Source organism: Diceros bicornis, chromosome 10 (genome assembly GCF_020826845.1).
Source record: "Diceros bicornis minor isolate mBicDic1 chromosome 10, mDicBic1.mat.cur, whole genome shotgun sequence".
NCBI classification, from domain to species: domain Eukaryota; kingdom Metazoa; phylum Chordata; class Mammalia; order Perissodactyla; family Rhinocerotidae; genus Diceros; species Diceros bicornis.
This window is the reverse complement of record NC_080749.1, coordinates 78,842,192-78,863,459: the sequence shown is the minus strand read 5'-3', so window position 1 is coordinate 78,863,459 and position 21,268 is coordinate 78,842,192. Positions and strand designations below refer to the sequence as shown.

At 39.4% G+C, this 21,268-nt stretch overlaps 1 protein-coding gene across 5 annotated transcripts in view; it reads left to right on the top strand.

Moving 5' to 3' along the window:
• The window catches only part of ORC2 (origin recognition complex subunit 2), a 50,789-nt gene that overhangs the window by 18,086 nt on the left and 11,435 nt on the right, over positions 1–21,268 (top strand). For 3 of the 5 annotated variants that reach the window (XM_058549562.1, XM_058549565.1, XM_058549563.1), the window contains 8 exons: positions 1,821–1,913; positions 2,590–2,621; positions 6,426–6,483; positions 8,922–9,115; positions 10,135–10,233; positions 13,864–13,973; positions 16,667–16,799; positions 18,136–18,232. In XM_058549562.1, coding sequence (XP_058405545.1) covers positions 1,821–1,913; positions 2,590–2,621; positions 6,426–6,483; positions 8,922–9,115; positions 10,135–10,233; positions 13,864–13,973; positions 16,667–16,799; positions 18,136–18,232 — 816 coding nt within the window. The remainder of the gene's footprint in view (positions 1–1,820; positions 1,914–2,589; positions 2,622–6,425; positions 6,484–8,921; positions 9,116–10,134; positions 10,234–13,863; positions 13,974–16,666; positions 16,800–18,135; positions 18,233–21,268) is intronic. The other 2 variants (XM_058549564.1, XM_058549566.1) reach the window with 2 other exon arrangements.

Sequence of the window (21,268 nt, the reverse complement as noted above, 5' to 3'; positions counted from 1 at the left end):
TGTGGGGACTGTCATGAGTATCTTGAGTCAGTTTCAAGACTGGAGGATAAAACAATGTGAAATAGGTTAGAAAGACTTTGAGTCAGGAAAGTGGCTTTAACTTACACAAATTCAACTATACAGGCTCCTTTAAAAAAAAAAAAAGAAGGGGGCCGGCTCCGTGGCTTAGCGGTTAAGTGCGCGCGCTCTGATGCTGGCGGCCTGGGTTCGGATCCCGGGCGCGCCCCAAGGCACCGCTTCTCTGTCCAACGCGAGGCCGAGTCCCACGTACAGCAACTAGAAGGATGTGAACCTATGACATGCGACTGTCTACTGGGGCTTTGGGGGGAAAAAAATGAATAAATAAAATCTTTAAAAAAAAAAAAAAGGGAGATAATTTAAATAGTGTATACCTTTTTTCTCAGTGAGCAACGTCCCAGTGTGTATTAGTTTGGGAAATGTAAATCTTTTCCTTCAGTTAGGCTTATTTCCCACGTGCCTCTCACAGTGTGAGAACGTGAGCATCTTTAAAGATAATGATTGTATTTTTCATTTAAAATGGCCCCTTCTGTTTAGAAGCCAACTATGTCATCTGATGCTCAGTTGAAGAAACGGCCATCTGTTCAATGCTATATTTTATACATTATTCATAGGTACTATACAGTTTTAGACACAAAATAAAATATACCACATTTTATGAGAGATTTAAGAGCTTGTAAAGTATAATTTTATAATTTTATTTATTTTTTTTTTCCCCCCAAAGCCCCAGTAGATAGTTGTATGTCATAGCTGCACATCCTTCTAGTTGCTGTATGTGGGACGCGGCCTCAGGATGGCCAGAGAAGCGGTGCGTCGGTGCACTCCCGGGATCCGACCCAGGGCCGCCAGCAGCAGAGTGCGCGCACTTAGCCGCTAAGCCCCGGGGCTGGCCCAATGTAAAGTGTAATTTTAGATATACACAGTTTTTACTTGATGTTAGATCCCACTTTCTGGCCATTCTTTCGTGCCACCTGGCAAAGATGTGCCTCAAGTACATATGATAAAGAAATGGAAGGAGTATAAGCTGATCAGTGGAGAGGAGAGGGGGAGAATATGGTAATTAGAGAACCAGTAAGGTCAAAATTAGGTCTTTATTTGTATTTTTTTGAGAGTCTTGTGGATAATTGAAGGAAGACTTAAAGATGCTTGGGACATAGCAAATGAGGGTGCAAGCAATAGCTTAGTATGGGTAGGTTTGTTTATTTTTTTTTTTCTTCTTTTCTTCTTCTTCTTTTTTTTTTTTAAATAATTTTATTTATTTATTTATTTTTCTCCCAAAGCCCCAGTAGATAGTTGTATGTCATAGTTGCACATCATTCTAGTTGCTGTATGTGGGACGAGGCCTCAGCCTGGCCGGAGAAGCGGTGCGTAGGTGCACGCCCTGATCCAAACCCAGGCCACCAGCAGTGGAGCGTGCGCACTTAACCACTAAGCCACAGGGCCGGCCCTATTTTTCTTTTCTTTTTAATTTTTTTTCCCTTTTTCTCCCAAAAGCCCCAGTAGATAGTTGTATGTTATAATTGCACATCCTGCTAGTTGCTGTATGTGGGACGCCGCCTCAGCATGGCCGGACAAGCAGGGCAACTGTGTGCGCCCGGGATCCGAACCTGGGCTGCCAGTAGCAGAGCACGAGCACTTAACCGCTAAGCCACGGGGCCAGCCCCTGTTTATCTTTCTGATAATAGTTGTAGGCAAGTTTCCTTTTTTTTAAGAATTTATGTAAGTGAAATAAGGCTATTTCTCCTCTTCATCTACTGTTGCCCATTAAAGGTCTTTTATATATTTCTTTTGTCTGTTTATAGCTTCAGAACTAGCAAAAACACCAAGAAAAAGTGCTGCATTCAATTTGAAGAATGATCCTGAAATTATGATAAACATTCCTCAATGTAGCAAGGGTAAGACTTTACCTCAGTTCTTTGAAGAGAGTTTTCAAAGTTGCTTCAAGTTGCAGTATGTTACTTTCTTTCTTGTCAAAGTGCGTTTTTATATAATTTTTTCTTTTCTATTCTGAAAATTCATTCGGCAAAATGCAGTTAATACCCCAACCTGTGTGCCTTAGTATCCCCATATTTAGCTATCAATGAAGGGGGAAAGTATCTGTGCTGGTTGAAGTTATGCAAATGGACAAGGCCAACTAGAAACAGTCTGAAAACCGTGTTGTCGTTTGTTTGAGTTAGCCAGATGTTCATGGAAGATTTGCTTTGGCAAATACTATTTGAGATAAGGCTTTGGAAGTCTTATAGTTTGTGGAGAATTGTGGAGCTATTGTTTTTGAGTGACCCATTCCAACCAGGTTAAACAGTGTACTTTTTAAATGATGAACCATGAGAAGGGCTCCATTTTTTCTTGGTATATGAATGCTACAGAAGTTCAGGATGTAGCTGTCACTAATGGGAGTAATCATGAAATTAATAGTGACAATTCAGCCTCTAGTGCAGATGCAGTTAGTTGAGAATTCAATATTATGGGTGGCTTCTAGGTAGAAACTGCAACTTTGCTTTTAATGTAACTAGACTATTATGGAAAGTGAAGTATTTGTAGTAAGTGATGGCTTTTTGTTTCATTCTTTAGGGCCTTCTGCTTCAGACAAAGTTCAGTTGAAGGTAAGCAGTTGACTGAAAACAGGCAAACACCTTAGTGTTACACAGTAAGACATGATGAAAAATATCCATTTCGGGTGCTGGCCTGGTGGCATAGTGGTTAAGTTCAGTGCACTCCGCTTCGGCGGCCCAGGTTCGAGGGTTCGGATCCTGGGTGCAGACCTACACCACTCATCAAGCCATGCTGTGGCGATGACCCACATGCAAAATAGAGGAAGACAGGCACAGATGTTAGCTCAGGGCAACTCTTCCTCCAGCAAAAAGAGGAAGATTGGCAACAGGTGTTAGCTCAGGGCCAATCTTCCTCACCAAAACAATACTAATAATAATCCATTTCATCTCTTAATTTATATAGTGCTTTATAATTTACAGGTATTTGCCAATTAAATACCTAACTTATAGGTGGAGAATCTGAGGTTCAGTGATCTGAAGTGAGTTGTCTAAGTTCACCTAACTAGGAAGGAGAAAAGCTGGAAAATGAAGCCAGGTCTTCTGGACCCAACTGTCATGACTTTTCTGTGTCAGAACTATCCCTAGGTATTTTCAACTTAGTAGAGCTGGCCTGGAAATTTTATGGTTTTTGGTTTGTTTTGTTTTGCTTTTATATATAGTGTTTTGTTGTTTCTTGGGAGATTGATCTCGAGATCCATTAAATACATTAATCTGTCCTTTTATAATTTACATTTGAAAGCTAAATTGGATTTGGTCAGTTCATTCCAGGGTAGCTGAAAGGAATTGACAATTTTTATCTTCTCCTTTGTGTTTTTTTTTTGTGTGTGTGAGGAAGATCAGCCCTGAGCTAACATCCAGGCCAATCCTCCTCTTTTTTGCTGAGGAAGACTGGCCCTGGGCTAATATCTGTGCCCATCTTCCTCTACTTTATATGGGACACCACCACAGCATGGCCTGACAAGTGGTGCATCGGTTCATGCCCGTGATCTGAACCCAAGCCGCCAGCAGCAGAGCGTGCGCACTTAACCGCTACGCCACAGGGCCAGCTCCAAACTGAGTCTTGATAAGTAAGCTGTTGTTTGATAAGCAGGCTGTTTGCCTGGTGAGAAATCTGTTGTCCTCGTGGGAGAACAGGTTGCCCAAATGAGCAAACTGTCGAGATAAATTAGTTTGCAGAAATTTCTGTAGCAAAGAGGAGTTATTTATTAGTTTATAGCCTTATCTTTTTTTTTTTTAAAGACTTTATTTATTTATTTATTTTTTCCCCCAAAACCCCAGTAGATAGTTGTATGTCATAGCTGCACATCCTTCTAGTTGCTGTATGTGGGACGTGGCCTCGGCATGGCCGGAGAAGCGGTGCGTTGGTGCACTCCCGGGATCCAAACCCGGGCTGCCAGCAGCGGAGCACATGCACTTAACCACTAAGCCACGGGGCCGGCCCTAGCCTTATCTTTTTGAGTGAGAATTTTCTGAAATGGTTATTTTGACACAGGTGTTCTCAGACCTGATAATTAAGCCATATGGATGCAGGTTGTCTCAACTCTCAATCTTGAAATGGGTTTAGTAGGATGTGACTAGCAGTTTAAAAAATGAAATAGAATAAAATAGAAAATTTCTTATTTTGTAAGTGTTATTTCAATATAATTTGTTTTGGTTATATATGTACCAGAGTACCGGATCAAGGTGGCAAAATATAAAAGATCAGAATCAAAAACGTTTAAAACATACTGTCATATACTTTATAAACCCGTTGAGATCAGCTCAATTATCATAGTACTATTCTTTTTGTTGTTGTTTTTTTTTGAGCTGAGGATGATTTGCCCAGAGCTAACATCTGTTGCTAATCTTCCTCTTTTTGCTTGAGAAAGATTAGCCCTGTGCTACCATCTGTGCCAATCTTCCTCTATTTTGTACGCGGGACACCGCCACAGCATGGCTGACAAGTGGTATACGTCCGTACCCAGGAACTGAACCTGGGTTGCCAAAGCAGAGCACGCTGAACTTAAACACTAGGCCACAGGGCCGGCCCCTATAGTACTATTCTTAATATCCCAAATCAAAATTTTTTTTTTTAATTTTATTTATTTATTTATTTTTCCCTCAAAGCCCCAGTAGATAGTTGTATGTCATAGTTGCACTTCCCTCTAGTTGCTGCATGTGGGACGTGGCCTCAGCGTGACCGGAGAAGCAGTGTGTTGGTGCTCGCTCGGCATCCGAACCCGGGCCGCCAGCAGCGGAGCGTGCGCACTTAACCACTAACCCATGGGGCCAGCCCCCAAATCAAAATTTATTAACATCTGTAACTAGCACAAACAACCTATCACAAGACAACAGACTTAAATTTTTTTGATTTTCATATTGCCAAAAAAATACAGGGTACTTTTATCTTTTTTTTCTTTTTGGTGAGGAAGATTGGCCCTGAGCTAACATCTGTGCTCATCTTCCTCTGTTTTGTATGTGGGATACCGCCACAGCATGGCCTGATGAGCAATGAGTAGATTCACGCCTGGGTTCTGAACCCACGAATCCCGGGCCGCCGAAGCAGAGTGCTAGAATTAACCGCTACGCCACCAGGCCGGCCTCCAGGGTACTTTATCTTTTTATCAATACCGTAAAAAATTAACATGTATGCAGCAGTGGATATTTTAATGTGCTAGAAATTTAATGGTGTTAAAATATTATATTATGTGAGGGAAAGAAAAACATACTTTATACTTCCATAAAATGTTTAAAAATTTAAAAATACAGAAGTAAAAGTTATAAATGTGTTTCTTCCTCACAGAATGTAATGCTTTAACACCAGTAAAGTTCTAGCGCGTTAAAAGACCCATTGCCATGTGCATAGGAGCACCTATTTCCTTACTTACTCATCGTCACTGGATATTATTACCTTTTTTTTGTGTGTGTGAGGAAGATCGGCCCTGAGCTAACATCTGCCAATCCTCCTCTTTTTTTTTTTACTGAGGAAGACTGGCCCTGGGCTAACATCCATGCCCATCTTCCTCTACTTATATGGGACGCCGCCACAGCATGGCTTGCCAAGCGGTGCGTCAGTGCGCGCCCAGGATCCAAACCGCGAACCCGGGGCCGCTGCAGCAGAGCACGCACACTTAACCGCTTGCGCCACCGGGCCGGCCCCTATTACCTTTTTTTAAAAAAAATATTCTGCGGGCCAGCCCCATGGCTTAGCGGTTAAGTGCACGTGCTCCGCTACTGGCGGCCTGGGTTCGGATCCCGGGGGCGCACTGATGCACCGCTTCTCCGGCCATGCTGAGGCCGTGTTCCACACACAGCAACTAGAAGGATGTGCAGCTATGACATACAACTATCTATTGGGGCTTTGGGGGAAAAAAAAAGGAGGAGGATTGGCAGTAGATGTTAGCTCAGAGCCGGTCTTCCTCAGCAAAAAGAGGAGGATTAGCATGGATGTTAGCTCAGGGCTGATCTCCCTCACACAAAAAAAAAATATTCTGCTAATCTGATAGGTGAAAAGTGGTTCAAAAGGCTGTCAAGATGGGGAACTGATGCCTGATACTTATGCCTTTTCTTTACATAATAAAAGTACATACATACTCTATGGCTGTCTAGAGTACAACTTCTAGAATCACTCTAGGAGTCCTTTAGAATTTCTAGTATCGTTTTTGTTGTACACTCTTTGTTTTTTTTTCCCGAACAACTTGATTTGTCATTGTCTTCTAGTTCTAGGAACTAGGCTCATCTAGTTCTAATGTAGTCTATTGAAAACAAAATATTTTTCTTCTCTTCTAACCTCTTTCACTCAGATCCATCATTAATTTCCATGTTGTCATTATTATTTGACTATTTAAAGTATATTGCTTTTTTATTTTTAAACAGACCAATGATAAAAGTGAGTTTCTGTCAACACCTCGTGCTCTAAGGAAAAGATTAATGGGTATGTGTTTCTTTTTACACTGAATCTTTATAAAAAACAAGAGGCTGGTGAACGAGGGGCAGTAATGGTCAAGTATACAGGTTCTAGTCTTAGACTGCTTGCTTCTTGCCTCTGGCCTGCCACTTCAGGGACCTCTCTGTGCCTCAGATGAAAAAACAGGGATAATGATAACTAGCCCCAGAGTTCTTCTGAGCTTAATTGAAATATAGGGTGTCAAAAGTGCTTCATCGGGGGCTTGACCAGGCTATGTGCTTACCGGGTGTGGGCTGTTATTGTCTTTCATTGTTACAACTACTTTTTTTTTTTAATAATTTTATTTATTTTTTTCCCGCAAAGCCCCAGTAGATAGTTGTATGTCATAGCTGCACATCCTCCTAGTTGCTGTATGTGGGACACAGCCTCAGCATGGCCGGAGAAGCGGTGTGTCGGTGCGCACCCGGATCCAAACCCGGGCCGCCAGCAGCGGAGCGCGCACGCTTAACCGCTAAGCCACGTTACAACTACTTATTGCTATTCCTTGTCATGGAAGAAAGGATATGTTCATGTCCTCAATTAAATTGTAGATTCCTTAAGGGCAAGGACTATATCTTATATTTTTAACTCCAACACTTAGCACTGTGTCTTTTATGTTATAATCAGTGGATGTTGAGGTTACTTAAAATGTCTCTCCAATAAAATAACATGCTTTTTAGTTTGTTTTGAGTCAGTTTTGGAAGTGGTTCTGTTGATTTATTTAGAAATTTTATAATGAAATAATTTTAGATATTCATAGTTGTACTGAATGCTATCCAAGGCCAAGTAAACAGACATGGATCCTGCCTTCTGGGAGATTAAAAATGGTTTTAAAGTTTTAAATATTGAACTTTGGGGCAAATGACTTGTTGACTTTGTATTTCAGAGCTGTCAGCTCCTTTCTTGGGGCTGACCACTTGACAATAATATTACCTGATGTTGTCAAATCCATACTGTAGCCTGTTCTTTTCAAGGTATAGATTTCATAAAGCTGTTCATACTACATTTTTAATCACATAAAAATGATAATAAATGATTGCATATCTGAAGCAGTAAGAGCTGGTATTTGCAATTATGATTATTATTATTTTATATCAAATACATCCCATATCCTATGTTTCCTCCTTACCCCAAAGAAGAATCCTTTTCAGAGAGAAGGTCAACTTCCTCTTCCTTCTCAATGACCAGCAAACATGTGTCACTACATGTATGATGTATACATGTAAATTAGGAGGAGACATTTTCTGGTACCTCCCACCACTTCTAACTCATGCATCTATCGTGGGCAGCAGTCAGCAAATCTGAATCTGATAAGCTATACATGCCCACAGAATCACTCCTTTGTTTCTCTTTTAGTATCTGTATTTGTTTATGCTGAATCTGGATATTCTGAAATATATCTATTGTTGAGGATAAATATACTGATTTGGTTAGTTATTTCACTCATATTTTCGAAGTTAACTTTTTGCAGTAGTTTTATTCTTATTTTTTTAAGTGTAAAACTAGTTTTATCTTTATGAGTGTAAAACTAGCTTTGTTATTTCTGGGAAGTGGCTATGGTTTGTTTAAAAATATAATTCTTGTATCAACTCTGGGCTGGAGCGTGCCTGTGTACTAGTAGTACTTGCAATAGTAGCTACCATTTAGTAAGTACTGTATCAGGATGGTGTTTTCAGTAGGCAGCAATGGAAAATTCTACAACAGTGGCTTAAGCCATAGACATTTAAGGATCTCACACCATAAGAAGTTGAGGGATACACAGTTCTGTGGTTGATGTAGTGACTCAACAGCTTCTTCCTGTCTTTTTGCTTTGCCACCAGCATTTTTCATCTTTAGATTTGATACTTCATATTGCAAAATGGCTTCCATAGCTTTAAGCTATGGGTATAAATAAGGGGCTTTCCTTCCATAGTGAGGAAAATTTTTCCCAGAAGCCTCCAGCAAGTTTCCCCTCAAGTTTCATTGGTCAGAGGGTTACATAGCCAACCGTAGTTGCAAAGGAGGCTGAGAAAGCAAGTATCTGGCAAAGAAAAAGGTGATTACCATGATTATCTATCCCTTAGGGTGGGGCACATTGCCACATTTTACAAAATTGGAGTTCTCTTAGCAAAGAAGAAAGAATGGTATTAGGTATGATTGACAGTTTCTGCCACAGTTCCTATGTGTTAGGTATTGTTGGTTGCTTTACATACATATCAGTGTAATCTCCACGAATGGTTTATTAAATTAGGCACTATTCGCCTCATTTGATAAGTGAGGAAACTGGTGCTCAGAAAACTTACCTACTTAGCTCTGGTGAAACCGTCAGCGAGTCATGAGAAAACCACCGGTCAGGCTCTCTCACTTCCAAGCCCACACTCTTCCTGTCGTCCCACAGGCCTCTCTTGTCAGATGGCAAAGCTTCTTCATTGCGTTTTCCCCCACAGTTCCAAGGTCTCATTCTGACAGTGAAAGTGAATATTCTGCTTCCAACTCAGAGGAGGATGAAGGAGTTGCACAAGAATACGAAGAGGACACTAATGAAGTCGTACTGAGCCAAAAGAGTCAAGCTCAGAGTAGAGTAGTTTCCGCTCCTGTTTGCAAAGAAACACCTCCTAAGAAAATGAAAAGAGATAAAACAGTAAGTGAAGAGACTTTAACCTTAAAGAAAAGTTGTATAATATCTCAAAGATAAGCTACCCTAAGGAAAGAGATCCAAATGGGAGGATCAACATAATTTTTTTTCTTTTCTATATTTTCTCAGCCTTTCACATAAATTTCCATGTATATTTGTGTCTATTTCTGGACTTTCTATCCTGGCCTGTCTGAGTCCATATTCGTATATCAATACCATAGTATATGCTGAAGGTGATGTCTCAATTCAATTGTATAAAATGTATTATCTTTTAAATAAATAAATATTGATTGGATAATTGGAGGAAAGACCTCTCAGTGTATACCTTTTTATATAGTTTTGTTTTGTAACATTGTTGATGTATTCAGCTCAGTGTAAGCAATAGACTATGTGGCTGTGGATCCACCTTGAGTTGTGTAGAACACTGCAGACACCATGGCTTGAGAAAAGGCTAATTCTCCTGGTGTTCTGTGTAAAGATTCAGAGCAGTCTAGGAAGCCTACTGGCTTTCCATCCCTTCCTTACCAACGTGGAGGGTAGTCCTGCCCTCCACCAGTAGAGCAAGCACCAGTAGAACAAGTAGTGAGCCGTTTTCCTGAAATAGTAGACAAATCTTTTTTCACCTTGTTGTTGGTATCCTCCTTGTTTTAACAGCTTTGCAACTGTACTATTATTAAAGGATTTCTTAGGACTGTGTGAGGCAAAACAAAGGTCCTGATATGTAAAACGCTTTTTTTTTTTTTTAATCTTAATGGAAATTATCTGTTGGAACTTAGGAATTGTTTTTGGGAACAGACTACTTTAATCTAGGCATTTCTTTAACTTTTATGATCCTAAGAGTTACTCAGTTTTATTACTAGAATTAAATTCGCTTGGTCTTAATCTGTGTTGTTGCTTCAAAAAGAAAATATTGACTGCCAAATAAAGAATTTCACATATCCTATTTTACACTAATATTACTGTCTGGTTTTGATATAAAACAAATAGCTGAAACTAAGAACTGACTTTGCTCTGTCCACTTTCAGAGTGACTTAGTAGAAGAATATTTTGAAGCTCATAGCAGTTCAAAAGTTTTAACCTCTGATAGAACACTGCAGAAACTAAAGAGACCTAAGTTGGATCAGGTATGTTGCAAGAAATGTTACTTCTAAATTTTTCTTATTGTGAGCTGAAAAATATACTACATAAAGCACCAATTTTGAAGACTAAGTGTACACAAGCAGAATTATTGTCCTGATCAAGTGAAACACAAATTAATGTGATGTAACTATTACATATTTTATTATATAAATGGTATATGGTTCACTGGATTAGAATTCTGTTTGACATACTATAATTACACATTGTTTCTCTTATCATTTCTTTAGGATTTGTAATAATCATCAGGGTCGTGGTTTCTTTGCTATCCATGTACCATTAATGTTTGTTATGCATTTAACCCACATATTCATTGAACCTGGCACAGTCTAGTCATAAAACAAAGACTATGACCTGACTCTTTCAGTTACAAACCTTACAAAAAGCAGAGGGTGTTCTCCTTCTTGATATTATGGAAAACCTGCCCAGCACAGTAAGGTAACAAGGTTGCTATATACTTTGATTTCAGTATCTCATTTTGTAAAAAATACCATACAGTTGTACTTATTGGGGTTTTGACTCATACCTCCTTAAGGGGAGACAGAACCATCTGAGTAAGAAAAGTTTTCAGTAGAAAGTGGAGTTGATAACCTAAATCAAGAAGAGATTGTGGGGGCCGGCCCCGTGGCTTAGTGGTTAAGCGTGCGTGCTCGGCTACTGGCGGCCCGGGTTCGGATCCTGGGCGCAAACCGACACACTGCTTCTCCTGCCATGCTGAAGCCGCGTCCCACGTATAGCAAGTAGAAGGATGTGCAACTATGACATACAACTATCTACTGGGGCTTTGGGGGAAAAAAAAAAGGAGGAGGATTGGCAATAGATGTTAGCTCAGAGCCAGTCTTCCTCAGCAAAATGATGAGGATTAGCACAGATGTTAGCTCAGGGCTGATCTTCCTCACTGGAAAAAAAGAAAAAAAAAAAAGAAAAGATTGTTATTGGCTCAAAGAGTGTTAAGATTTTACTATTCTCGGGGCTGGCCCGGTGGCACAAGCGGTTGGGTGTGCACGCTCCACTGCAGCGGCCCGGGATTCGCCGGTTCGGATCCTGGGCGCGCACCGACGCACCACTTGTTAAGCCATTCTGTGGCGGCGTCCCATATAAAGTAGAGAAGATGGGCATAGATGTTAGCCCAGGGCAAGTTTTACTCAGCAAAAAGAGGAGGATTGGCATTGGATGTTAGCTCAGGGCTGGTCTTCCTCACACACACACACAAAAATTTTATTATTCTCTGCAAACTAGAATTTAGTCCAATTTTCTGAGGTGTACAGGGCTTTTGAAAGAGTTTTCAAGCTATAGAAAAGAGGAAGGAGAATGTAGGGTAAGACTCTATGACCTGGATGACATGGTGCTGTGTGGTTGTTTTGTGTTGTTTTGTTTTGTTTGTCACCTGGCTCATTGGTATTAAGACTCAGATCAGAAACTAGCTGAAAGCATGTGTCAAGAAGACAAGTTGTTCCAAAGAAGAGATGGCTCTAACATCTGCTTAGTCCATATATATATATATATATATATATATATATATATAATTTTTTCTTTTTTTTTCCTGAAGAAGATTCTCCCTGAGCTAACATCTGTGCCAGTCTTTGTCTATTTTTTTGTATGTGGGTTGCTGCCACAGCACGACCGCTGATGAGTAGTGTAGGTTTGTTCCCCAGGAACTGAAACTGGGTCGAAATGGAACTTAACCACTAGGCCACAGGGCTGGCCCCCAGTGCGTTTATTTTTATATAAGCAACATGGGAGAAGGATAAATGGATCTAGGGTCAAAGGAGGACTTCATAGGACCTAGAGACAAAAAGACCTCTCAGATGATGAAAGCAACACCTGTTACTGATAATAAGGAAAGGAAAGTCTTTCATTGATTGTGGTCATGACTAACCAATACAGTCTCAGTAGCATGTGTCAGTAAGCATGTATTTCTCATGTCTGGGGTCAGCTGGGTGTTGGCTGATCTAGGATTTGCTCCATACATCTCTCTTCCTCCTTGGACCAGCAGGCTAACTGAGCCATGTTCTTCTTGTGACAGTTTCATAGATGTAAGGGAAGAGGTGGAAAAACACGAGACCTCTGAAAGCCTGGGCTCAAAACTGGGTCATTGTCACTTCTGCCTCATCCTAATGGCCACCGCAAATCACGTGGCTGAAAACAAAGTCAAAAAGCAGGCAACTAGACTCCACCTCTTTAGTGGGAGGGACTGCAGAGTCACATGGTAAAGGGCGTGCATAGAGGGAGAGGGGAAGTATTGGGGCCAATAGTGCGCTTCTCCACCAATACTAAAGTTTGAATTGAAAGTTCATAGGTAAGATAACATTCCAGAGTTCACACTCAGGTGTGAGTATGCTCTGATAATCCAGTATAAGTGACTACTGGAAATGATACTAGTGCTTTATCTGATTTTTCAGGGCTCTAAACTTCAGAAGGAATGAGAGAAATTTTAAAAACTGCCTAGGGCCGGCCCCTTGGCTTAGCGATTAAGTGCGTGTGCTCTGCTTCGGCCCAGGTTCGCATCCTGGGGGCTTACCGACGCACCGCTTCCCTGGCCATGCTGAGGCCGCGTCCCACATGCAGCAACTAGAAGGATGTGCAACTATGACATACAACTATCTACAGGGGCTTTGGGGAAGAAGAAAAAGGAGGAGGATTGGCAATAGATGTTAGCTCAGAGTCTTCCTCAGCAAAAAGAGGAGGATTAGCATGGATGTTAGCTCAGGGCTGATCTTCCTCACAAAAAAATAAAATAAAAACTGCCTATTTAACAGTTTTACTTAGAACTTGTCCTATTTCTCTTTAAGTATGTGGATAAATAAAAAGTATACAGGCCGGACTGCCTGGAATGATGATTGCAACTCTAGTCTTCAGTAGTAAAGAAATATTTCACTTAAAGGGCAGAATCATGAAAACATTGTGGTGCCAGGGTAAAAACACATATACAGCTTTTTGCTAGAGACTTCATTTCAAAAAGTGAGCTATGTTGGGTTCACCAGCATGAATTTTCAAGTTTTGGTTGCAGGGCAATGTACATTACTCAATTTATTTACATTATCATTTCAAAAATTTTGCTATACTTATTGAAGATAAACGACTTGTTAGAGATAGCTTTTGGAAGAGGAGCAGGGATACAAGTGTATTTTACTAATGGTAACGGTAAATTATAAAGAACCTTTAATTTTTTTCTGAGAATTAATATTGAACTGTTACTTTAAGCTTTTACATTTTTTCAGATCCATAGGTTTTTTAAAGTCTGGATTTGTTGTCAAAGCTAGGAGGCAGGTTTAATCATCTCCTTATGGTAACGATCTTTTTAGAAATGAAAGCATTATATGTGGAATTTACAATCGTGTAAATGGTTCTAGTCAAAACTTAGTCAAAATTCTTTAGTGTTATTAAATATTTGTACTAAAAAGAATATTTAAAAATTTTTAAGAAAACAGATATTTGAATTGTATTTGAAATAGGTATATTCAGTTGATACATTAATTATTAAACCTGATTAAAGTTGTATTTCTACTAATGGCCTTTCCTAACCTCTACCTCTAAGGAAATATTTTTAGTTTGGATTGATTTGATGTATGTAGCTTGAGAGTGATTTTCTTTCCTCTCTTTTCCTTCTTTTAAAGCAAACTTTGCATAACTTATTGAGCAAGGTTGCTCCTTCCTTTTCTGCTGAACTTAAACAACTAAATCAACAGTATGAACAATTATTTCATAAATGGATGTTGCAGTTACAGTAAGTACTATTACCATGATACCCTTGTAAAATAAAGAATAATATAATATACAGGTCTGTTAAAATCAAGGCAATTTTACATTTAATTTTCTTTTTACAATGAATTGAGAGAGATATATATATATTTTATTGTGTGAGGAAGATCAGCCCTGAGCTGACATCCGATGCCAGCCCTCCTCTTCTTGCTGAGGAAGGTTGACCCTGGGCTAATATCTATCCATGCCCATCTTCCTCTACTTTATATGGGACACCCCCACAGCATGGCTTGACAAGCCGTGCATCAGTGTGTGCCTGGGATCCGAACCTGTGAACCCCAGGCTGCCGCAGCAGAGCGCACACACTTAACTGCTATGCCACCGGGCCGGCCCCTATATTTTTGATTTATATATAAAAATTTGAAAAAACAGATGTTTTCCCAATTTTATGACTCAAATGTAGAAATTTCATATTATTGTGACTCTTAGAAATTCTACAGTTTTCAAGAAATTTATGTTTTCTAAGCTTATCAGATGTGAAAGCCATTTGTAAAATAAATAATCTTTCTTAGAATTATAAGCTATTACTCATAATATATTTGAAAATCTAATTTATTAAGGTTGATAAATATATCAGATTTTAATCCAGTTTTCCGTAGCAAAGTTCCAAATAGAGCGAATATATATTTCTTCTAATCTCATTCTATATACATGTGCTATGGACCTTCAGAATTTCATGAGAATCTGTCCCATAAACATCATTTTACCATTTTAAAATTATATCTTATAATATTTTTCAATTTTATCATTTTTCAGATACCTCAAGTTGAATTTTAAATTTCCATTAAAATATCTAGAATGATTAAAATTAAAACATAGTATTTTTTTTTTACTATAATTACTTTTATGCTTGTATTTTTAAAAAGGACCTTAGTATAAGGAAGTGCTTAAAATGTGCTAATGTAAATATACATGCACACACACTGTTACATAGTCACTGGGGTAAATAAGACAGCAGGTCCACCAAGCAGTAAGAACATAGAAATTGCTACAATTTTCCCCAATTGATCCTAGTTTTCTTTTTTTGTGTGAGGAAGATCAGCCCTGAGCTAACATCTGATGCCAATCCTTTTTTTTTTTTTTTTTTTTTTTGCTGAGGAAGATCGGCCCTGAGCTAACATCTGTGCCCATCTTCCTCCACTTTATATGGGATGCCTCCACAGCATGGCTTGACAAACAGTGTGTTGGTGTGTGCCTGGGATCTGAACCTGCGAACTCTGGGCCGCTGAAGCAGAGCACACGCACTTAATGGCTTGTGCCACCAGACTGGCCCCAATCCTAGTTTTCTTTTGCCAATAATATATCAAAGGGTTATGCTAGTAAGAGAATGATTATCTTCCCTGCTAGGACCTTAGGTTCTCTCAATAACTAATTATGAATCCATTATAAATTTATAAAGTAGCTCTTCACTCTAATCCCATCCCCCAGTCCACTAATTCTTCCTTCTTTCGGTATGTCAACCTTGATAACTTGAGTTGCTTTGCTTTCCAGCCTGGACCTCATGGTCAGCTACTTCAGTAGAATTGCTAGCTCTCTGAATTCCTTGCTTCTTTTTTTCTGCTGCTTCTACCTTGCTAATCTCTACCTTTGGTGGATATCTCTTTTCTATTCTCCTATTTCCAGGCTATGCTGGATTGCTCTCACGCATCACATAAATTCTGTTTCTGACTGGCCTCCCTAAACAATCACAGAGTTGAACTTTAGCTTGACCCCTAGGAACTTTAGCTTGACCCCTAGTGCCTTGTGTTCTGGGTTGTCTCCTTCACTCACTTGGCTTCAGTTGCTTTCTCTATGTGAGTAACTCCGGTAACTGTGTCTCCAGCCCAGCCCAGATCTCACTCCTCAGCAGCAGACATGGATATCTGAATGTATATTGGAGGTTTCCATGTGGATTATTTCCCATAAATAATATACATAAAATTTAACTCACCTTAAACCCATCATTCCCACCTGCCCCTGCCACCTAGCACAGTGAATGTCACCCCATTCACGTAGTTGCCTGTGCCAAAAAATGCAGCTGTTCGTAAATATTCCCTTTCTCTCACCTTCCACATCCTCTCTCACTCTCCAGATCCTATTGACTTGACCTATCAAGCTCTTGACACCTTACATTTTTGTCTGTGACATCTAATTCAAGTCCATAGTCTTTGGCGGTTTTCTAGTTTTCAGTCCCTTGTTTCTATCCATTACCCCCGCTCAGCCTGTGTGATCTTTCTAAAAAGACCATGTTACTTTCAGTTAGCATCTGACTAGTTACTTTTAAATGCTCGTTGTCTTTAGAATAAAATCTAGTTAACGTCTTAGTTGATTTAACAAGACCTTTGTGACCTGGCCCCTGCTTACCTTTCCAGTTTAATCTGTCAATTAAAACTCTGCTTTAGCCTGTAAAGCTTTTTAGTGCCTCGTACCTAGTGTGTTCTCCCTAGCCTCCAGGCATCTGTCGTTTGGGGGGTGATAGGAGCTGGAGGGAAAGCTGCTGGAGTTGGACCTGCAAGCTCTGTGTGCAGACAATAAAATGGTGCTTTGAGCCTGTGTAAGTTGGGAATCAGTATTCTTCCTATATTCTTTATGAGCTTAAATTAAGGAAACTGGTTGATTATAAAATTGGAAATAAGAGGTACTGAACTTTAATTTCGTGAATACTATCTTTCCTAACAGCCTGGGGTTCAACATTGTGCTTTATGGCTTGGGTTCTAAGAGAGATTTACTAGAAAGGTTTCGAACCTCCATGCTACAAGATTCCATTCATGTTGTCATCAATGGCTTCTTTCCTGGAATCAGTGTGAAATCAGTAAGTTTCAAAAATGTTAAAAGGAACATATTCCCTGCCAATCCATACCCCCACATCAGTGAGGAGGCTACTTATTCTGGAGCATTCAGTTTTTGTTTTTAGCCTTTGTGCTAGTAGGATTGCATAGTGCTTAATTTAAAATCATGTGTTTGGACTCAGAGGGTTCTAAGTTTGAATCCCCATCTTTGAATTTCCTATTTTGTAACTGATAACGTATCAAATCATAGGGAAATGTTAGCTTTGTTTACTACACCAAATACCAACAGTACTTCTCTGAAGGACAGGATTATTATATTCAATTTTATTGTGCTTTTATGTAACTTTGGTGCTCTAAAAATAATAAAAATACAAGTAATAGTTTGTAGTTTTATAATATATTTATTATAGATCATTTTTACCCAGTGCTTGTATCTCTTCATCAGTCAAAAATTACTTGAAACCTTTTGGGTGCTGGATATTAACCAATGTAATATTCCTTTTTAAAAGTGTCCTTAGTGTTTATATTCTATTTCCTTTGATAAATCTACAGTTTTCTAATGTTTCTCATATTGTTTGGGGGTTTTTATTTTTGCTCCCCTCTTCTGTTATCTGTACATCTTTGCTATTCATCCCTGTTTCCTTTTATCCATAACTTATCCAAAAAAATGAATTAGATATACTTAAGTACCAGTAGATTTTTTTTTTTTTTTTTTTTTTTTTTTTTTTTGGTAAGCAAGATTATCCCTGAGCTAACATCTGTTGCCAATCCTACTCTTTTTGCTGAGGAAGATTGGCCCTGGGCTAATATCCATGCCCATCTTCCTCTACTTTATTTTTTATTTATTTATTTATTTTAATAATTTTATTTATTTTTTTTCCTCCCAAAGCCCCAGTAGATAGTTGTATGTCATAGCTGCATGTCCTTCTAGTTGCTGTATGTGGGACGCGGCCTCAGCATGGCGGGAGGTGCAGTGCGTCAATGCACACCCGGGATCCGAACCCCGGGCCGCCAGCAACGGAGTGCGCTCACGTAACCGCTAAGCCATGCGGCTGGCCCCTTTCCTCTACTTTATACGTGGGATGCCTGCCACAGCATGGCTTGATGAGCAGTGTTTAGGTCCGCGCCCAGGATCCAAACCTGCAAACCCTGGGCCGCCGAAGCAGAGCACTCGAACTTAGCCACTACACCACCGGGCTGCCCCCTAGTAGAATTTTTAAAAGTGATTTTTCAGACTTGATGGGAAATCCAAATTCATTTTTAATTTATAACAAAGGATTGATTTGCTAGTTGTATATATCCTAAATGAATATAAGAATAAGTTATAATTGATGTACCTCTTACACTTTTATGATATAGATCCTGAATTCTATAACACAAGAAGTCCTCGATCACATGGGCACTTTCCGCAGTGTGCTGGATCAGCTAGACTGGATAATAAACACATTTAAAGAAGGTAACATGAAGAAGCTTTTCTAGTTTAGGGGGAAGCTAAGCATATAATTCTGCTTGTTCATGTGTTAGCATACACAAAATTGTGGATGACATTAATAATGGCACTTCTCACAAAGCTGATTTAGATTTCTCTAAAATAATTTGTCCTTTCTTTTTCTATGAACTTTTTCTGTGAACCTCCCTTATCTAACAGGAATTACCCCTACTACCTTGAATTTGTGTGGCCAAAGCCTCTTATTTCAGAATAATTTTCAAGTGTTGTTTGGCCAGCGTGAAGTGCCTCCAGCTAATTGATTATCTTTGTCTGATTTCTTATGTTGTTTAATATTTTTATAAAACATTCTTATTTCTTTTTTCTGAGTAGATATCACTGCATTTGAATAATTTTATATGCTAAAATCTGTGGAGTGGGGAAAAAACATTGTTTTGTTCTTTTGGTGTGAATGTTTTGGTTATATGAGCATTCTCAGAAAATAAGAAATAAAATTATTTAGGTTCTAACAATTGTCATTTAGTCATTGCTTAAGCATTAAAAGGAGTAATTGGTTATGCTTAACTGATTTGATGGATAAAAAATCTCGATATTTTTTATATGCTCATTAAAATAGGTGCCTAAGTGATTATATATATATTTATATATAATATATACATTGTATACAGGCATACCTCTTAGTTATTGAGGGTTCGGTTCCAGACCACTGCAATAAAACAAATATTGCAATAAAGTGAGTCACACAAATATTTTGGTTTCCCAGTGCATATGAAAGTTATTTTTACATTATACTGTAGTCTGTTGTGTGCAATAGCATTATGTCTGAAAAAACAACATATATCCCTTAATTTAAAAATACTTTATTTCTGAGGCTGCCCCGGTGGTGTAGTGGTTAAGTTCGCACGCTCCCCTTTGGCGGCCTGGGGTTCGCAGGTTCAGATCCCAGGTGCGAACCTATGCACCACCTATCAAACCATGCTGTGGCAGGCATCCCACATATAAAGTAGAGGAAGATGGGCACAGATGTTAGCTCAGGGCCAATATTCCTCACCAAAAAAAAAAAAACAAAACAAAACTTTATTTTTAAAAAAAAATGCTAACCATCGTCTGAGCCTTCAGGGAGTTGTAATCTTTTTGCTGGTAGAGGGTCTTGCCTTGATGTTGATGACTGCTGACTGATCAGGGTGGTGGTTGCTGAAGGTTAGGGTGGCTGTGGCAATTTCTTAAAATAAGACAATGAAGTTTGCCACATAGATTGCCTCTTCCCTTCACGAACAATTTCTCGGTAGCATGCGATGCTGTTTGATAGCCTTTTACCCACAGTAGAACTTCTTTCAAAATTAAAGTCAGTCTTCTCAAACCCTGCTGCTGCTTTATCAACTAAGTTTATGCAATATTCTAAATCCTTTGTGGTCATTTCAACAGTCTTTACAGCATCTTCACCAGGAGTAGATTCCATCTTAAGAAACCACTTTCTTTGCTCACCCATAAGAATTAACTCCTTATCCATGAAAGTTTGATCATGAGATTACAGCGATTCAGTCACATCTTCAGGCTGCACTTCTAATTCTTTCCACCACATCTGCAGTTACTTCCTCCACTGAAGTCTTAAACCCCTCAAAGTCATCCATGAGGGTTGGAATCAACTTATTCCAAACTCCTGTAAATGTTGATATTTTGACCTCTTCCCATGAATCATGATGTTCTTAATGGCATCTAGAATGGTGAGTCTTTTCCAGAAGGTTTTCAGTTTACTTGTTCTGGATCCATCAGAGGAATCACTATCTATGGCTGCTATAGCTTTACAAAATGTATTTCTTAGATAATAAGACTTGAAATTCAAAATTACTCCTTGATCCATGGGCTGCAGAGTGGCTGTTGTGTTAGTAGGCATGAAAACGTTAGTCTCATTGTGCATCTCCATCAGAGCTCTTGGGTGACCAGGTGCATTGTCGATAAGCACTAATATTTGGAAAGGAATCTTTTCTGAGCAGTAGATATCAACAGTGGGCTTAAAATTTTCAGTAAACCATGTTGTAAACAGATGTTCTGTCATCCAGACTTTGCTGTTCCATTTACAGAGCACAGGCAGAGTAGATTTAGCATAATTCTTAAGGCCCCTAGGATTTTTGGAATGGTAAATGAGTATTGGCTTCAACTTAAAGTCACCAGCTACATTAGCCCCTAACAAGAGAGTCGGCCTGTCCTCTGAAGCTTTGAAGCTTTGAAGCCAGGCATTGACTTCTCGCTAGCTATGAAAGTCCCAGACGGCATCTTCTTCCAAAATAAAGCTGTTTCATCTACATTGAAAATCTGTTGTTTAGTGTAGCCACCTTCATTAATTATCTTAGCTAGATCTTCCCGATCACTTGCTGCAGCTTCTACATCAGCACTTGCTGCTTCCCCTTGCACTTTTATGTTACAGGGACGGCTTCTTTCCATAAATCTCACGAACCAACCTCAACTAGCTTCAGACTTTTCTTCTGCAGCTTCCTTATGTCTCTCAGCCTGAATAGAATTGAAAAGAGTTAGGGCCTTGCTCTGGATTAGTCTTTGACCACAATGTTGTGGCCGGTTTGATCTTCTATCCGGATCACTAAAACTTTCTCCATATCAGCAGTAAGGCTGTTTCACTTTCTTATCATTCGTGTGTTCACTGGAGTAGCACTTTTAATTTCCTTCAAGAGCGTTTGCTTTGCATTTACATCTTGGCTAACTGTTTGGCACAAGAGGCCTAGCTTTCGGCCTGTCTTGGCTTTCCACATGGCTTCCTCACTAAATCAATCATTTCTAGCTTTTGATTCAAAGTGAGAGATGTGCAACTCTTCTTTTCACTTAGTGGCCATTGTAGGGTTATTAATTGGCCTAATTTCAATATTGTTGTGTCTCAGGGAATAGGGAGGCCTGAGGAGAGGGAGAGAGACCAGAAACAGCAGGTCCGGCCAGTCAGTGGAGCAATGGGAACACACGCAACGTTTATTGATTAAGTTCACCATGTTATGTGGGCACAGTTCGTGGTGCCCTAAGACAATTACAATGGTAACA